Source organism: Melospiza melodia, chromosome 22, assembly GCF_035770615.1.
Source record: "Melospiza melodia melodia isolate bMelMel2 chromosome 22, bMelMel2.pri, whole genome shotgun sequence".
NCBI lineage: Eukaryota > Metazoa > Chordata > Aves > Passeriformes > Passerellidae > Melospiza > Melospiza melodia.
Genome location: NC_086215.1, coordinates 12,117,717 through 12,136,550, shown reverse-complemented (window position 1 = coordinate 12,136,550; position 18,834 = coordinate 12,117,717). Strand labels below are relative to the sequence as shown.

The 18,834-nt window shown below is 43.1% G+C and overlaps 1 protein-coding gene across 22 annotated transcripts in view; it reads left to right on the top strand.

The window, feature by feature from the left end:
• The window catches only part of STRBP (spermatid perinuclear RNA binding protein), a 73,715-nt gene that overhangs the window by 24,953 nt on the left and 29,928 nt on the right, over positions 1 to 18,834 (top strand). For 19 of the 22 annotated variants that reach the window (XR_010030318.1, XR_010030315.1, XR_010030317.1 and 16 more), the window contains 14 exons: positions 300 to 465; positions 2,172 to 2,316; positions 7,547 to 7,641; positions 8,043 to 8,138; positions 8,860 to 8,971; positions 9,554 to 9,651; positions 10,101 to 10,212; positions 10,917 to 11,009; positions 11,850 to 12,049; positions 14,027 to 14,188; positions 14,961 to 15,095; positions 15,625 to 15,765; positions 16,321 to 16,444; positions 18,325 to 18,369. Coding sequence is in view for 15 of the 22 variants with exons in the window: in XM_063174451.1 (XP_063030521.1) it covers positions 300 to 465; positions 2,172 to 2,316; positions 7,547 to 7,641; positions 8,043 to 8,138; positions 8,860 to 8,971; positions 9,554 to 9,651; positions 10,101 to 10,212; positions 10,917 to 11,009; positions 11,850 to 12,049; positions 14,027 to 14,188; positions 14,961 to 15,095; positions 15,625 to 15,765; positions 16,321 to 16,444; positions 18,325 to 18,369 (1,724 nt within the window). In the remaining 7 variants the exon portion in view is untranslated. Of the gene's footprint in view, positions 1 to 299; positions 466 to 2,171; positions 2,317 to 7,546; positions 7,642 to 8,042; positions 8,139 to 8,859; positions 8,972 to 9,553; positions 9,652 to 10,100; positions 10,213 to 10,916; positions 11,010 to 11,849; positions 12,050 to 14,026; positions 14,189 to 14,960; positions 15,096 to 15,624; positions 15,766 to 16,320; positions 16,445 to 18,324; positions 18,370 to 18,834 lie in introns of those variants that run through there. The other 3 variants (XM_063174444.1, XM_063174447.1, XM_063174459.1) reach the window with 2 other exon arrangements.

The following is an 18,834-nucleotide window of genomic DNA, read 5'->3' as shown; positions in this document are numbered from 1 at the left end:
GATGCTGATTTTTTAATAAAAAAATAGTCCAAGTGGGCAGTAAATGCTTTGGAGACAACTGGATGAGACAAGAGCTGGTGCTGGCCTGTCAAAGAAGCATTTCTTGCATTTTACTCCATGATTTTAAACAATCCTAGTCTACAAAACTGGCTTTTGTCACAGTCTTTTTGCTCAGCACTCAAAAATTAAGTGTCCCTGTGTTGCTTTGAAAATTCTTTACCATGACTCTGAAAGGTTCCCCTAAACTGTAGCTGGAGAATAAAATCCCCTTTAATTACCCTAATTTGTTTCATTTCCAGGGATCAAGGTGGTCGGACGTTATGTGGTGTTATGAGAATTGGCTTGGTTGCAAAGGGCTTGCTGATCAAAGATGACATGGACCTGGAGCTGGTTCTCATGTGCAAAGAAAAACCCACAAAGACCTTGTTATGTATTGTTAAAGACAATCTCCCAGCTCAAATTCAGGTGGGTTCATTTGCAGCAGTCCTCCCACAAGTCTGATAGCACTGCAGGGGCTATTTGGGGAAAGGCTGGAATTTGTTCCAGCAAGAAAGACAAGTGAGGTAAAGGAATATGCTCTGAATCTGGGATGGCATCTGGGGCATGTGACATGTTTAATGTGATGACACGAAGTCCTTACTCACAAAATGTAACCTCTTCCTGCTGTTGTTGCCCTGCTCCTGTTTGTGCTGTCAGTTCCCTGAGGGCAGCTGACCTCTGTGTGTGCAACTAACCCAGGGTGGGTTTGGGTGCTCTGGTCCACCCAACATCAGCTGAACTGCAGAAATCTTTCCTGCTCAAGTGTGTCACTCAGTCCCTGTTGTTGTCCCCTGCCTGAACCTGCAGTTCCCCATTGCAGCTGCTTTGCTTGGGCTGTTCCCACATAAACCCTTCTGTGCTGCCAAGGTGAGAACATGTCACTCTAGGTGGTCACTCATTTGGGCTCATGTTAATCATGACCTCACATTTTTTTTATGTATGGCTACTCAGTTCTGATGCTGGCATCCAGTGGGCAGCAGTTGCAGCTTGTTTAGGTATACTTCTGAGGCTGAGGAATCAGTCCAGCTTCCAGGCTTACCAACATTGGTGCCAAGGAACTGCCTTCAAATGTTCCACTGCAAGTGCCCCTCTCCAAACCACAACCAAGCTCAATCTGCTTTTCTTCTGATCTGCTTTTCTCCCCATTTTACCATTTTGGACAGCTGTTAGTTCTCACCATTAATTTTGTCACACAAAGGGCTTGTTCTACTAGGCTAATGTTGTTCCTAGAGATGTGGCCCTATCCATAGCTAAAAATACAAAGGATCTTTTGAGTAGTAAAGAGTAAATTTTACTTGTTTGAAAATGATAGGGATGTATTGAGTATTAAAGAATAAACCTTGTAGTGAGGCATGAAATGAGGAGGACTGAAAGTGAGAAGTTAGTATGTGCTTCAAAGAAAGTGAGATAAAATGAAAGAATAGACATAATTAAAATATGTGAAGCCTGAATAAATTCAAGAGACGGGCAGGTAAGATCCTGTGAGGAAGGATTGGGAGGGATTAAAGAGAAGATGAGGGAAGAGGACTCTGACTCGTGAAATGCTCCAACTGTTGTGGGCATGGCAGACAAGGAGAGGTTCTGCAGGGGGATCAGATGCTGTAGGTGAAGGAGGGTTTAGGCCCATTAGTGGACAAAAGGAACAAGTGAGGCTCAGAGACTCAGGAGCTGCTGCTTTGCTGCTTTGAAGGCTCATGATGAGCAGATGCTCAGCCATTTCCATCCCAACAATAAGGGAGCTGCAGAGCAGACTGCAGCAGGGAAGAGGTCAGAGCAGACATCCTACCCACCAGTGTGCTGAACCAGGCGCTGCACAGAAAGGGTGGCTGGAGGCCTCTGGGCCATCTGTGGCTGCCCTTGTGCTTCTGGAGGGTGAGAGAGGTCCCAAAGGACTGCTGAAAGACCTGAAGAGAGATCACTGCAGAGACTGTGATACGGTGCATGTTAATGGAGTAAACTGTAAGGCACTGGCTACAAAAGAAATGTTTTAAATTGTTTTTAACGAGGGAGGCAAGGCTGCCTTTGTTACTGCAATGTCCTGTACTCTTCTCATTAGCTGCAACACATACACAGATTCTTCACTTTTTCAGTTGATTTGGGAGAGTCTTGAAATCTTTCTTGGTGACTTTCAGAAACTTACAGAAGAGAAGTATCTGGTGGAGGAGCATGTAAATGAGGCAGCTATTGTTATCCATAACACAAAGGAGCCCAAGCTCACTTTGAAGGTGATACTCACATCCCCTCTCATCCGAGATGAAGCAGAGAAGAAGGAAGGAGGTACACAGAGCGTTTTAACTTGGTTTTAAGACTGTTCTAGCTAAATATCCTGACTGTGCAGCACAGGGTTAATTGGCAAGTAGGTTTTTAATTGTGCATCATGTATTGACTTGACTGGCTATTGCCACAATGGCTTATATTATTTGTGCCTTAAAAAGACAGCAGTCACTTAAATTTCATGTAAATATGTGTAGTTTTCCTTTCAAGCAATATTCCTACAGTGTTAACTCTGACATACAATTAGATCTTAGTTCTCCTTTCTTTCAGACTTGCTTTTTAATTCTTGAGCACCTGGCGCTGCACAGTCTTGTTTGCAAATTAAGTCAGTCAAGTGGGATTGGTTCATAGTTTCTTGAAAAACTCATAAAAATGTTTCTCTTTATGTAAAAGCCCTCTCCTGCAAAGCTCGCCAGTGTGTTGTCCTGGCCCTCAGTTTTTATTGATTGATGATGTGTATGTTTCTGGCTTTAAGAATTTCCTAACTGGGATACAATTGAAGTTATGGTGCTGTGATACAGCACTTTTGCTTCTGAATTGAATGTTGTACCTCATGTCCTTAGACTAAAATAGTTCTAGAAAACTGTCACATAGTCCTTTCCGTTCCTTCTCCCTCACCGCGGTGTCACACAGTTCTGTGCTGCAGGAGCGGGGCCTGTAGCACTAGTGAGGCTGGAAACAGACTGTGAGCAATAGAGAAGAGCAAATGTAGCCATACTTTGTTGTATTTTTGAAATCTTTTCAGCAATTTCTGCTTCCGCTTCCCAAACCTATCCCTAGAACTTTGCCACTGGATGATGTCAGACCTTTGACCAACTGGCCACTCTCTGTCATGACAACTGAGGCAGCTGGGCCCGTGTGGGCTAGGGAACTCCCTGTTGCTCTCTTCCCATTTCTAGACTTGCCACAAGTCCTTTGCTTCCTCCCTCTCCCACATGGAAAACCAACGGGGTGAGAAATGTTGGTCAGTTTCTCCTCCTTTTGTTGGAGGCGATGGCAGGAAGGATCCCTTTCCAAGTGACATGTAATGCTTTGGCAGCAGCTGAATGTAGAAAAATCTTACAGAACAGATGAATGGCAAAGATCCCTTAATTACACTGGCTGTTTATTCTGAAATTAGCAACAATGCTGTTTCCAAGACCATTAAAAATAAACTGCATATTGCTTTAGTTGTTGAGCTTCCCACAGGATGCTGAGACCAGCCCTGGAGCTGCTGCAGCTCATCCATGTTCATGAGAGAGCCCGAAGTGTAGAACGAATTCCAATGGTGAAGGATCTGTGAGATTCCCACCGGGGGATACGGTTTTACACAAAGGCTTCTGCCCAAGTATTTTCTTGTAAAAATTGATGCTGTAATGCCAGCGAAGTCCAGGAATTTCTGAATTAATCTCAGGCTAAAGGAGAGTTGGAATTTTATGCTTTCTCATGCTTAAAATGTAGGTGGTCTATTTTTTTTTCAGTATCTTAAAATATTTTCAAAGGTCTCTACTTTATTTTTGAAATATAAAATGGTTTTACCACCTCTCCTGAAGTGGTTATACACTGTCATTCTGTGCAGCTGCTGAGAACAGGGAGTAGGGTCATGGATCTCATTTTAAAGTCCAGGTTCCTTGGCATTGATTCATCACAAAGAACAGAGACATTTATCATATTCCTTTTCAAGGTATATGGAGCATAATGCAGATGTCACTAAGTAGGGAGGGATACTTTTTTTTTGGTAATCTTTCCAACCATTTAGATTGGAATCACTTAGAATCAGACCAAAAAAATTTCATGTGAATAGGGAGAATAATTGGAGAAAACTGGTGAAAACACCTTGATCTCCAAAGCACTGCCATATTTTTTCACTACCACTGAACAGTGTCAGCCAAATGTAAGCAGACTTCCTATGCAGTTTTAAAAACCTGTCAGTTGGCTCCATGCATTCTTTTGACTGAAGGAGCTCAAAGTGCTGCTGACCTTGCCTTTCATCTTCCATGTAAGATAGGCCCAGACTGCCTGAGCCTGTGGAAAACTGACCAAGGTTTCTGTGGTGGGATTAGCACTAATCTGTCCTCTAACAACCCAGGTCAGGCCAACGGCCCTCGTTCCCAGTGCTCCCATTGTTCTGTAGGAATGCTGTGTGTGCCTTCATGCCCTGATGTCAGAATGTATTGAAAAACATTCCTGGATTTCTCTTCAGTCCCCACCTCTTTCGAAAAGTGTTCATGTTTAAGATGTTCTGTACGTCCTATTTGTTTTTGCTGCTCCTTAGCAAAAATAAATAGTGGCTCAGTGTGTGTGTGCATTTTGGTGTTTCTCACAAACAGCTACCCATAAAGCTCTGCTTTCTCATGTTGAGAAGTCAAGCACCTAAATTTGCCTGCATTGTGCATCCGTTTAAATTTTAAACTCCTTAAGAAACTGAATTTTTATAGTCACAGCATCAAATATAAATTGGGCTTTCCAGACCAGAACCTTGTATCCTGAAACCAGTTGTTGTTACTGAGCATACAGTAAAAGAAATAATGTAATTGCAAACAAGCTGGCTCACCAAAGTGGGGCTGAAGTCCCGTTGCTCCTGGAGCAGGACACGGCCAGTGATGCTCCCAAGGAGCCAAGCAAGCCCCGGCCTGCCCTCCCCTCTCTGGAGAACACAAGGCTCCTCGTAGGGCTCAGATGAATGGAGTTGGCAGCTCCTGTGTGAAGAGAATGCTACAGCAGTGGGGAGAGAATTCCTGAGGGATTGGTTCTGCGTTGCATAGTGTGAGCTCACGTCAGGGCTTTAGAATTTACTCTTTACTAAACTCCTTGGATCGCTGCCCTTGTTAAAACTACAAGGAAAAAGGAAAGCTTTGCAATCCCGTTTGAAAATTTTGATTTGGTCTCACTTTCCTGACTGGCAGAGCATGAAGAAACATGCCATTCTCCCGAGGGGTCTGAAGGGAGCCCGCTGCAAGCCGCTCGCCCTCTTCACTGCCTGTTCTCTTCATCTTTCTGTTTAATAGAATCTTGCACCCCAAAGTTGGCAGACTGCAACATCAGGACACTGGGGCTGAACAAGAAATTAGCAAAATTCTCCAAGATATTTGTAAATTAGGCCTTGGGAAATGGTCTTAATCCTGTAAGAAAATGTATGGTTCTCAATTGTTGAAACACATCTTAGGAGGTTTTTGGTTCACCTGAATGACAGGTGACATGTATTCTGTTTGGTTTGTAGTTGAAATGAAAAATTAATTTACTTTATCAACAGCTGCAGCACTCTTTAGCAAAGCCTCATATAACACTGAGCCCCAGTTCATTGCAAGAAAATAATGATTTTGCAGTCAGTCACCTTTGCCATTTCTAACGTTTTAAAAGAAGATTCTGATCATTCATTGACAGTACTTGTTTGATACAATACTTGAGCTTTAAGCAGATGTTTATATTGTCTGCAGTGAAGTTTTCTCAGAGAGCTACCCAGATGGATGTTGAGTAATCCTGTGCCACAAATGTCACTCCTGAAAACAAAACTGCAAAGGAAATTTAGAAGCAAATCTTGTGTTCCAAAGTGACCTTTTGTGCTCAAAGAAAGCCAGAGCTTGGAGACTTTGCAGCTTTCATTTGGACACTGATTTGCAAAGCAGACAAGAGGAGTGATTTAATCCCAATCATGGAATGCTGTTGATGAGGGCAATAACAAACAATGCAAATATCTGCTGTGAAGTTCACAGGGGTTAGAAAATAAGCTTATAGCACTTGAGTCAGCAGCTGTGAACTGCAACCATCACCTGTCAGACAAGATACTGGTTCTGTTCAGTTTTACACTGGTGGGGTTTTTTTGCTTTGGGCTCTTTTATTCATCATAACATCAAGTGCTTTTACCAGAGCAACCTTCCCAGGAAATGGCTTAGGAGAGGCAGCCTTAACATTCAAGATGCAATTGCTTGTGCAGCCAGTCCCATTCAAAGGAATCCATGGAAATGTCCTTGGAGATGGCACTAACAAACTGATGGTACTTTTTCCTCATAACCTGTCCTGGTATTTTAGAAGTCTTACTGGATTTTAGCAGTTTTCCGTTTGGAATGGATTTAGTATTTCATTCACCTCTGCAAAGGTCTCTAAAGACCTGAAGAATTAATCATCATGAATAATGGAAAGATTGTATTTCCAAATTATTTATTTTTAAGTCAAGAGTAACTATGTATTCATAGAAAAATGTCATATTCAAGGTTTTAGTTAAGCCATGGATTCATTTTGTTATTCCAGATGTTCCCAACATCAACTAAAACTAGTATCTTTGTAATGTGATTTCACAGAAATGTAGCATCTGACATTTATATAGAGTTTCCAGAGAATCTGGATGTCACAAACTCCTTTGGATTGAAATAAAATAAATACAGAAGGACTGACAGAGATTTCCCCTTAATGTAGAATTGGATGTGGCTGCTAAAAGCAGTTTGTTACAAGTTGGTTGATAAAGGGGGGGAAGGCAAAAAAGTGTAAACCTGGACAGAAAATATCAGTGTCTTGTCTCTCAAATCCATCTTCAAATTTCCTCTGTTGGTTTCAGTTGCTGTTGGGAAGCTTTTACACGAGGGCACTTCTTCTCAAATACATTAATGACCTGGAAGTTACCAAACCCATTCTTTCATATGCTCTGGTTATATGAAAGACTAATCAAACTAAAGTATTGTACTAGCATTTCTGTATATTTCTTCCATTCAATTATACTGGCTAGTACTGTTAATGCAGTAATATTTCAAATATGTTCAATGTTTCTCTTTGGAATTCTCAACAATTGCATGGATGTAATTTCACTTTCTACCTATTAAATTTTTTTTGTTACCCTCTGAGATTATCTTCCTCTTGTCCAAAGAAGCTTTGAAATTCGGTGCCACCTTTGTGGAATAAAAGTCACAAAGAATAAGAGGGAAAAAAAAGCCCAGTCCATCCCAACAGAAAAAAAAAAGGAAAAGTGCTATAGAGCTATTTTCTGCCCTGAAATGTGTTCTACATTTTTAATAAGATCCCAGATTGTCCGTAGCAGTGGCCATCTTTATTATTACTATTATTTTACAAGGAGTGAACGCCTTTGCTTCTGTTGCACACGTGCACATTTACTACCTTTAATGGCTTGTTTAAATTAAATAACACCGTGCACTTAAATTCTGGGAGTCTTATTATCTCATTGAGATGCTGCCGCTCTTTTTGTATTGTGACAGAAACCCCTTGGTCAAATTGTATCTGTCTCTTTTTATCCCATTTTTACCAGTAGATAATGTTGCGATGAAAGATCCTCCGGACTTATTGGACAGGCAGAAATGCCTGGAGGCCTTGGCGTCTCTGCGGCACGCCAAATGGTTTCAGGTTGGCTCTTTGTTCTTACCTTGTTGTTATTGTAGCCTTGCGAGGTTTTATTTGAGACAGTTTTAATTTTAATGCCTCTTTAATTCTGACTAGTCCCTCCTAGAGCAAAGGTCTAGAATTCCAACCCAGTGCTGTACTGTGCAAGGGCAGATGTGACAGGGAGACAGTCAGCTGGTCCAGAGTTGTCATGAGGCTACAAAAGCAATCTTGACATTTCGCTGCCTTTTTTATACATCTCTCTAAATTCAAGTGTACTTTTATATAAGTGTTTTCATTTTGCATGAAGCTGATTAAGTAATAATAATTTAAAATCTATCCCAGGACTCTGTGCATTTAAAAAGAAAAGCAGAATTGAAGACCAGGCTTTTGCAGGTGTATTGGAATCATTTTGTTTGTTTTAGGCCAGGGCAAATGGACTAAAATCATGTGTAATTGTCCTTCGTATTCTGCGGGATTTGTGCAACAGAGTCCCCACATGGGCACCGTTGAAAGGCTGGGTAAGTACAGAAAGAGCTGAAGGCCACAGGGTCATGTCTCAGATTTCCTGAGAGCTGCAGCAGTGTCTGGACTGGAGAAAGCAGAGTCTTGTATGAGACTCCTCCTTCTACCCCTGTTCGTTTGCTCCCCATTAACTGCTCCCTGTGTAGAGAGAAGGCAGGTAGTCCTCGAGTCTGTGATGCACTGATCCCATGGAAAGGGACACATTTTTGTGGGCCTCGCACATCCCAGGGGATTGGCAACAGACTCCCACTTGTTGCCTTCCATCCCTCTTGTTTAATATTGTAAAACTGTCCTGCTCCTGTGACAATGCCACTCCTGCCAGTGGCTGTCGCCCTTTCGTGGGCAGGTTTGCTCTGCGTGCCTGGAGAAGAACGCTCTGTAGGGCAGCAGAGATGGTGTTTCTCTTGTGTGGAACTGAAAGCCCTCTGAAAGGAGAACATTCATCTGGCTTGATTTTAGAGACCTCTTCTTTTTGACTTTTTGGGCAGACAGTGAGGACACCAGCTGCTCTCCAAAAGGTGACTCAGACCAGGGAGACAAAGATGTGCCCTGCACGAGGACATGGCCTCATCTGGGGCAGGTCTCTGTCCCTTAGACCTGTAGTGGATTACAAAGTGTCCTGATGTGAATGTTCATCCCCTCTACCTCCCCCCCATTTTTAACTTTCAGTCACAGTTACCCTTGTGTCCATACTAATCGTAATTTAATGTCTTCTAGCCACTCGAGCTTATATGTGAAAAATCTATAGGTACTTGTAATAGACCTTTGGGCGCTGGGGAAGCGTTGCGACGAGTGATGGAGTGTTTGGCATCTGGAATTCTGCTTCCTGGTAAGGGGCCAAATGAACTCCAGGAACACAAAGGGATGCTCAGCCCACCTAAACATTTAGCTGTTGCTGTAGGATTGCATGAGAAATGCCTGCTGTGAAGTCTGAACCTGCCATGAAGTGAAATTAATGGTTTTTTTTTTAAATATAAAATTAAAAGAAAGGATTTTGCATAGTGGTAACTGTGTGAATGATATTGCCACTGCAGAAGAAGTTCCCAGGAAATGTTAAGATTTGTTATAAATTAACCCCTACCTCATTAAGGGGTTGCAGGTAAATAGACTTAATTATTATCTGGTTTCTACAGATTCCTTGAAATCTACATATCTGTCCAAATTATGTGTTTTCTTCCTGACCTACTGATTTCAGTTAATGTTATCACCCATGTGCAGTGTTTACTCTGATAAGGTCTGTGGCCACTGCAAGGGTATAAAACCTGGGTCAGTTTGCATTGTGTGAGGCCTGAGTCCCTGCTGGAGAAGGGCTGCTGCCCTGTGTGCAGCAGCTGGGCTCAGCTGCTCTGTCAGTCCCTGTTTGCTCCCTGCTGCTCGTTCCCTCAGTAATCCCCGTTCCTCTCCCTGCCAGGGGGCCCAGGGCTGCACGACCCCTGCGAGCGCGAGCCCACGGACGCTTTGTCTTACATGACAGTTCAGCAAAAAGAAGCCATTACACACAGTGCTCAGGTAGGGAACTCTGTGTGTGTGCAGCAGTGAGGAATTCAGCTCATTAGTACCATTTATTCTCTGCCAGGATGGCTTGTTTTCATGGCAGTCCTGACAGTACTTGGGCTGCACTATCCTGGAAAGGTTAAACCACGGATCAGGAGTGCAAGAGTTAAATGTGTGTGAAATCTTATCCTGGCAGAGGCAGCAGGGTGCCTGTGGGCTCCCAGCACAGAGCCCTTGGGTGGGCTCCCTGTCAGTGTGCCCTGCATTCTGTGATACAGAAATTCAGGAGTTTTATGGTTTTAGACATTAGTATGTCCCACAGCTATTGCAGAGGCCAGCTGTAAAAGCTGTCTTGTCTGTCAAAACTACAGAAGTAGTTTTGTGTCTAAAGACTTACTAAAAAACTTGAGCAACTGAGGTGAAATCCTGCTGTGATTAATGTGCGTGTCTACTGTCCCTTTCAGCACGCGCTCAGATTATCAGCCTTTGGGCAGATCTATAAAGTTTTGGAAATGGATCCCCTCCCATCAAATAAGTCATTTCAGAAATATTCCTGGTCAGTAACTGACAAAGAAGGTAGGTATTATTTGTTCCAAAAGTCACTACTTGAGCAGTAAACTAGGAGTTAATTTAGAATGGTTGAAGTTATGAATTAGGTGCTGTGAATGTGAAGTAGAAGCTATTCTTTATTATATATGGGGTGATTTTTGTTTTTTCAATATTTCATTGTGAGAATAAAATCTGGAAGTTCTGGTCTCCAGAAAAACCAAGAGATGAGAGGCACAACATAATATAGCTGATGATTATCTTTAAGCACAAAGTCCTTTGGCATGCAATGAGCAGAAGTAGTGTTTGATTCTTATGCTGGCAAGGAGAGACTGCAGATGTGTCAAAAAGCATATAATGAGTGTCAATAATAAGAATTACTCAGAAATTATTCCTAGAAAACAATATATATCTAATTTAAAAAATTTCCATTTGTATTTTTTTGTAAAAAAAATACTGTTGGAGGTCTTGCTCAGACTAAATGTGGAAAACAGCACTGCAGGTTTGCAGTCCTTATCCCACACCTGGTACTGGACACAGAGATCCTGCCTGGCCTGGCAGAGTGAGCAGTAAACCAGTATTGGCTTTCATGTAGCAATAATAAAGCTGTGACTGATGGATGAGTTCTTTTCTCTATAAACAAGCAAGAAACAGTGTGGGACTAATCAGACTCCTGCTGTGGGATCGTGTTTTCCTAATGGCATATCCATATTACAAGGAACTTTATACCCTAGGTACAGGCTCATCTGCTCTGAAGAGACCGTTTGAAGACAGTGTCGGGGATGATAAAGATCCAAATAAAAAGATGAAGCGTAATCTGAGGAAAAGTAAGTGCAGCACTTCTCCACTCTGTTTTCAAAGATCTATTGTACAGGGGGAGCTGCTTTAAAAGCTTCTCTCTGTTGGTGTGGTAGAGCATGTGAAAAAGTCTTTGGAACAAAATTGTTGTCTCTATCACCCTGCATTTGGAATGTCAAACACATCTCTGTGCATCTGAATTTCCCCTGACATGCTTTACTAACTGAATGATTTGCATTTTTAAATGGGATTACCCATCAAGTTACACCAGAACTGAAGTTGCCCAAGCAGCTGAGGTACTTTATTGGTAACATCCCTGTATTGTGGGGTCTTTTTAAAGTACTGCAGTGACTTTGGTGAGTGAAGATTGCACTCTCTTCACTCTTCCCCTTCCTGAGTTAGGTGCTGGTCTCTCAAGACCTCCCACAAGGAAAATAAAATGCATAATCTGCAAAACATTGATGTTGCACATATGCACAGACTAGAAGTCTCCTGGCATTGCTGAGATCCAGTTATTCTGGGGGCTGTTTGCATTGTGCTACTTGGATGCCAGTTCTGGATCTGGTTCCCCATTAGCTATAAAACTTGTTACTCCTTTTACAGCAGGCAGGAGGAATACAGCTAGCTGCAGCAGAATGTTCTTAATATAAAACCAGGTCACTATAGTTGTTACCCTGAATTAGAATGGCTTATTAAGGACTTAACAGTCTTATGGCTCTCCTCACCCTCTTGAGAGGCTGAGGGATGGTTTTGCTCCTTGATACAGACAGAAGGCACTGAAATGCAAACTGTTTCATTTTTCTGTTCATCTTGTTTTGTTCATTTTCCTTTCCCCTCCTTCCCCTACCCCTTCTACTATCTTGTACTAGTACTAGATAGTAAAGCAATAGATCTCATGAATGCTCTGATGAGGCTGAACCAAATCAGGCCAGGGCTTCAGTATAAGCTGCTGTCACAGTCTGGTCCAGTCCATGCCCCAGTCTTCACAATGTCTGTAGATGTTGATGGTACGACTTATGAAGCATCAGGACCTTCTAAGAAAACAGCCAAGCTCCATGTGGCAGTGAAGGTAAGGCAGCCTGAAATAATCTGCTAACCCCACACCTTGGGATGGAGAATGAAATGTACTTAAAACTAGAAATATGCAAGCTCAAAATTAAAAACAAAACAAAACATTAAGCTGAGCTGCTCACTGTGTGCTCTAAAGGCAGCTGGTTCAAAAAGCATCACTGGTTTTGTGCTAGCGAGGGGGGGGAAGAATTTCCTGGGGCTCTACAAGGTCAGCCCATGTTGCAGTGGACTGAATGTGGTGGTGAAATTCTGGATGGGAGGGGTTTATTCTGTTCTGTTCTACTCCTTCCTCCTGTTAGTTTGGAAGTGCCATGTTGGTGGCTGCTTCTTTCTCCCCCTCCTTCTCTGTGTCCATTCCTGGCTTGTGAGCTCCTGGAAATAGAGTTCTGTCCTTGGTGCCTGAAGAGTCCCTCTGTGTACTGGGTAAACCATGATTTATCCAGTTAAATTTCCAGTAGGACACTGGTGTTATTCAGAGACTGGTCACGCTGCTATTGCTTCCTGTAGGTGCTCTACATGACAGCAGGACAGATTGGAATGCTCAGTGTGAGCATCCACCAGATGTGGTGTTTGGGGACACAGCTCAGTGGTGGGTGTGGCAGGGCTGGGGTAATGGATGGTTGGACTCAATGATCTTAGAGGTCTTTCCCACCCTAAACGAGTCTACAAAAGAACATCTGTTAATGGAACTGCTCTTCTGATAGGAACAGGCCCATCTGTCATTCTGTGCCTCATTTTGTTTTGAACAAGAATTTCCTTTTTAGAATCTTCATCTGGCAACTTTCTGCTTTCCTTTGATTTCAGTTTTGAAAATCCCATTGTCCTATGTGCTTTCAAGTTCAAAGTGTCCAGAAGCATCTGAGGGCATGTGTTATTCCTTCAGGAAAAGTAGCTCCCTGCATGTGTGTCCTTCCAGATCTTTTGCCTCATTCTTTTATTTTTCCTACCTCCCTGCAGTTTAAAAAACAACAAAAAAAAGCCCAAAAAACCCTCTTGCCCTGAAAAACTGTGACTGCTCTGCCCTTGAACCTCTCTGCGTCAGCCAGATCTGTGCTGGTGCCGACCCAGCTCTGTTTTCTCTAAATTTGCACATCAAAACATCCGCGATTCAAGCCAAGAGGAAATGGGTGGTGTGGTCAGAGTTGCTTTTTTTTTTTCCTCTCCTTCTTTATTTCTTTCTTTCCCTTCTCAGCAGACCCAGACCCTGCCTTCCAGTCTTGTAAGAGGGAATAATGTGAGATTTCACTTTCTAATCTGACCTTTTTAAAATGCAGAAGCCCTGGAAACGCAGCCAGATGTACCCCAATGCATGGCAGCTCAGCCGGGGGTTTCCCCAGGCAAGTCTCAGCTCAGGGTTTGAACACAGTCATTTCTGCAGACTTTGTTCTTGGCCCCAAATTTTCAGCAGAGTTTCAGTTTCCCTTGCCCTATGTGTGGTAGCTCTGTGCGGCTGGATCAGGAAGCTGGTTAAGGGAGAGGCTGGCCTTGCTCATGGAGGATGTTTTTGAAGGAACTGAACTCCAGAAGTACCATCTTGTACAAGGCTTGAATTCTCACAAGACTGTTTGTCACGTTTGCCCCACAGTCTGTCTCTTGATCTGTCCATAGACACAGGGGGCAAATCATGCATGAAACTATTTCCTTATAAGGCCATTAAACAGTGTCTTTAATTTCTTACTTTACAAGGAATTCTTGAGATTGTGAATGATGCTCATGAGTATCTTTGAGACTAAAATTCTGCTTTGTGTTGATTCCACTTTTGGAAACCTGAAATTATTTTCCCCATTGATATTGTATTCCCTACTGATAACCGCTGAAATGGATATCTCCATTTCAAATAAGAAAAAAACTAATATTCTAAGGAATCTGCCTTTTTTAAGTGTCTGGTGGATTGTTTGTTGTGTTGTGATCAACTTTGTATTTGCTCCTGTTCTGCTGCCTCTGTCACAGTTCTTTTCATGGGGCTTTGTTGTAGGTTTTACAAGCAATGGGGTATCCAACAGGTTTTGATGCAGATGTGGAGTGTGTAAGTTCTGATGAAAAATCAGATACTGAAGGTAAAAATGAAACAACGTCTTCAATCTCAAGCAATAATAATACTGGCAATTCCACAGCTGACACCTCCGCTACCCTAGAGGTAAGGATTGCATTGAAAGTACAAAAGATGGAGGTGTGGGGTTTGGGGTTTCACTTTTCATTGGGGTTTTTTTTTCTGTTCTACTTGTCAGAATGGTAAAACACAAAATTCTTCTAATTGGGGAACAATTTCCAATGTGTAATCATGGATAACTCAAACCACATACATGTTTAGTCCACGGAGAAATTTCCTGGGTAATGGAAATGGAGTATTTTTAATGGAACTGCCCTGTTTTTATCCATAGCTGAGAATTCTATTGCAGGCTGATCTGGTGTGCTGAGATCTCAGCTTTACCTTGCTTTCCAAACAGTTACAGACATTTCTACTAAGACATGTGACTCAGTCTGAGCTGGGTAGTGCCAGGACATAATGAGGTGGAAGAGCAGAGACGTGTGCAGGGCTGGGAAGGCCGGTCTCTCTCCTTTCAGTGTGAAAGCCTTTGAGTTCGAGGAACTTGACACCATGGCCCCACCTTCAGCTTCGCATTCTCTCAGGGTTGCAATTCCAAGTGCAGCTGGTGTCATGTTTAGTTTGTGCAGGCACCAGATCAGGCCATGAGGACAGCAGCCCTCACTAACAGAAATAAATGGGTGTGACTTCTGTGACACCATTATTGGTGCTCCTGCCCTTCTTTAGAGACTTGCCCTTTGCTGTGCCGGCATCGCAGGTTGCTGCAGCCAGGGCAGCGTTACCTGTGATACAGCTGTGCAGAGGTTTGGCTGCATTTTGAAGGGAGAAAGACTCTGAAGTAACACCCTGCCTGTCTCTCTAGGTAAGAACTCAGGGTCCCATACTCACAGCAAGTGGTAAAAACCCGGTGATGGAGCTCAATGAAAAGAGAAGAGGTCTGAAGTACGAGCTCATCTCCGAAACAGGGGGAAGCCATGACAAGCGCTTTGTGATGGAGGTGAGAGGGGCAGAGGGGCAGCTGGTCATTAATGGTGCAGCAGAGTCACTTGCTGCTGCAGCTCACGTTTTTGCTATTTTGCCTTTTGCAATGCACATTTGTGGTGGTGATTTCTCAGGTTATGTACCTCTTTGTTGCTGTGATGATCCAGCTGGGGAAAGGAATAGCCTTTCTACTTTAGGAAAATACAGTGAGAATTCAAACTGGATTCAGACCAAAACTTCATGACGAGGAAGACTCCAGGGTATGGGTTAAATCCAGTAATCAACAGATACGCTGGTCCTCTTTGAATTGCAGTTGTAGTTTCCAGATTCCCAGTATCTGTGACACACTGGTTCCCAGGATAACCTTGGTATCCTTTCAGATACCAAGCAGTTTCAGATCTAGAACCAATAGAAATTTATAACATAAAACACTAAGGATGTTTTTTCCTACTGAAGTTCTTTATGGGTGGTACATCAGCTGAGTGGGTGCAGCATGGTGTCCCTGTGCATCAATACTAGGCATAAACTCATGTCTTAATTTTCAGGTAGAAGTAGATGGGCAGAAGTTCAGAGGTGCAGGCCCAAACAAGAAAGTAGCAAAAGCAAGTGCTGCATTAGCAGCACTTGAAAAACTGTTTTCTGGGCCTAATGCAGCAAATAACAAGAAAAAGAAGATTCTTCCTCAGGTAAGAACTGTAACTTGCTTTTTGGACCATTATCCCAGGTCTGGGTTGGTTTTTGATACAGAAGGCAGCATTTTAGTAAAGTGAGGTTAACACAGGCTGGTGTTGTTGTGAGCTGGTTGTTTGGGGGTGAGATCCTGGCCCTGCTGCAATCATGTGGATTCAGGAGAGTAAGGGAGATGTAAAACCAGTGCTGTAGGTTGAGGGAAGTTGTAAGGAGGTAGGAAAGACAGCATGGAGGAGCAGCAGAGAGGCTCAGAAGCCCGCAGTGTTCAGTCATGCCCAAATCTGAGGTAAATAAGGCACAGTCTGAGGGAAGGGACTGCCAGGGCTGAGCATGGGGAACGTGCTGGGCTCTGCAGGCAGTGACAGGGCCAGGGACCCACTGTGTCCCTGTCACTCACATCCTTTGGCACAGCACTCTCCAGTCTGTGCTCAGCCAGCCTTGCGCATCAGGATGTTTACAGAGCCCTCTCAAAGGGGATGATTTAATGCAGGTGGCCTTGTATTCCTGCAACACTCACTCTCTAAACTGCTATTTTTTGTCACTCTGGGCAGACTAAAGGGGTTGTCAATACAGCTGTTTCTGCAGCAGTCCAGGCTGTTCGAGGCAGAGGACGAGGTGCTTTAACACGAGGGGCGTTCGTTGGGGCAGCTGCTGCTACTGGATACATAACACCAGGTAAGGCACCACACTTGTAGCTGACAGTTCAGTATTTGTCTGCTGGGGTGTTCTTTTTCATGTGTGTTATTCACCTGTGCAGGTGATTCCTTTAACCATCTGACATGGAGCAGAAGGCTTCATGGGGGTTTAAATAAATCAAAGAGCTGGAAAACTGGCAGACTGTATCCTTTATGAGTGTGCAGCTCAAAGCTCTGTGTGCACAGAGCACACAGTTATGGGCATAACGGCTGTCTTGGCTTTATTATTTTATTATTTGTCTTCACTGTTCATTGCCATGGCACAATTCCCAAAACTCTCTTCCTGCCTAAGAACCTTCTGGATCATGTCCTGGTTTAGCAATAGGAGTGCCTTTTCCAAGAATCCTTTGTGAACATGAAGTCAGCAGGCTCAAGAGTCCCTGGGCTCCCAAAAATCCTCTATGTGAATTCACCTGGAAGCATCTAATAGTAGCTTCTGTGGTGGCCAGAAACAAAAGAATTTCTTTTCATACTCTGGCTGATGAGGAATCATCATCTGCACTGCATTGTTCTGATTAGCAAAAACAGATTCTGAAGTTCAAGGGCTTCTGGTTCCCATTGCACATTTTCACAAGAAAATGTTCATTAAATGATCACTTTCTCCATCCTCAAATTACTTTTCAAAGTGCATTTTCTTTGTGACTTTACAGCATGTCTGAGGTTTGTGGGTGACATGTGAAAGGAATCCACACATTGTTTTCGCTTGTTCTTAGAACCACAGATTTGTAAGGATGAGATACTGGAGATGTCTTAGTCAAAGCAAATCCAATAGTAGCTTCCAAAAAATAACACTTCTAGTCCTCATGCTCAGGCTTTTAGATTACAGCATGAGCTCTAATTAGACCCTCCAGCAGCTCACATGTGCTAATAGCACAGCCCTGTTGTTTGGGAGCCTTCCTGCCTGGCACCTTTGGCAGCATGTCATCTTCAATGTTCCTGTATGGTCATGTCATTTTAAATATTAAAACCCAGTAATTCATTTTTAATGGCTGTTAACATTGTTTTTGGAACTGTCTGTCTGCCTGAGGAGTCATTTAAGAGACACTTTAACCTGCCAAGGGGCATGCTTCTTGCCAGTGTGGAATTATTCCAGAAATAAGTTTCATTTCCCAGTTGCTGTAGTTAAGCTTTTATTGGCCTTGGCCTTCACAGATTATTTCTCTCTATCACCTGTTCTCAGAAATCTCTTACTTTTTGGAGTAACACCAGCAGTCTCACCAGAAAAAGAAACCCTGTAAAGCCTTCATGAACTACTGACATGTAGAAACCAATGCTGGTATTACCTGTGTTGCTTTTTCTCTCAGATACTTCAGAGTCACACTCTGCTCTCTGGGGGAAAATGATCTGTTTGTGTGGAGGTGTTCACATGTCTTCTGTGGAACTCTGTCTGTTAGAAATGGCAGAGAAAGCCAGGAGCTTTCCTAAGGGGGACGTGACATCTGCCACAGGCATCCAGCCTGTTTTCTTTTTAAAGGAAATTTAGGGAAGTGACTGTTCTCTGCATAGACTGCATTTGTGTTTTAAGAAGAACATAAGCAAATATGAGATGTCTGTGTTACGCCAACTCCATGCTCTGACAGTGCAGACTTGAGGGACTGAGTGGAATAGAAAATGCTGAGGAAATGAAATAGGGAATTTTAACTCCGTGATGCTGAGGCTTGAGAAAGTCCCTGGCAGCATGTCCTTCTGGCCACCGCATAGGAACATTTCAGTGTTTTCAGCAATATTTGTATGTATTGGTGTGAGTTTGGTTTTGCTGTGCTCCTGCTTCAGGCACAGGGTCCCTGCCCATGTGCAGGTGTGCAAACACTGAGAGAAAGGGCAGGGAATGACCTCTCTCCCTCCTGTGTTTCCCTGCAGGCTATGGAGCACCATATGGATACAGCACAGCGGCACCAGCCTACGGTACGTACAGCCCTGTAATTAACACCTTAGAAATTATGCAGAAACTGTTGTGACAATCCAAATGTGGCAGTCCAAGTAAAAATTCAAAGAGATTTAAGCTCTTAAACCATGACAACAACACCACTTTTATGCCATAACCTTGTGGTTCTTTTTTGGTTGGAGTAGCTTTTTGCCTCTGCTTTGCCTGGTCTGTGGAAGGACTGCTTGTTCTAATTGCCTGTTCCCTTCATACTGGAACCCAGTCAAAGTAGTTCCCTTACTTTTTACAGCCAGTCTGTGCTCCATTCAAAGACTACCGAAGGGCCTATTTCAGCATCTCTGACTCAGATTTAGCTAAATGGCAATACAGTAACATTGGTGAAATGTTTGCTCCCAAGTGTAAGTGACTTGTGGACAAAGCTCCCTTAATGCTTTCAACTCTTTGAAGTCTATGGGCAAATACCCCCCCACCCTGCAGGCTAAAAC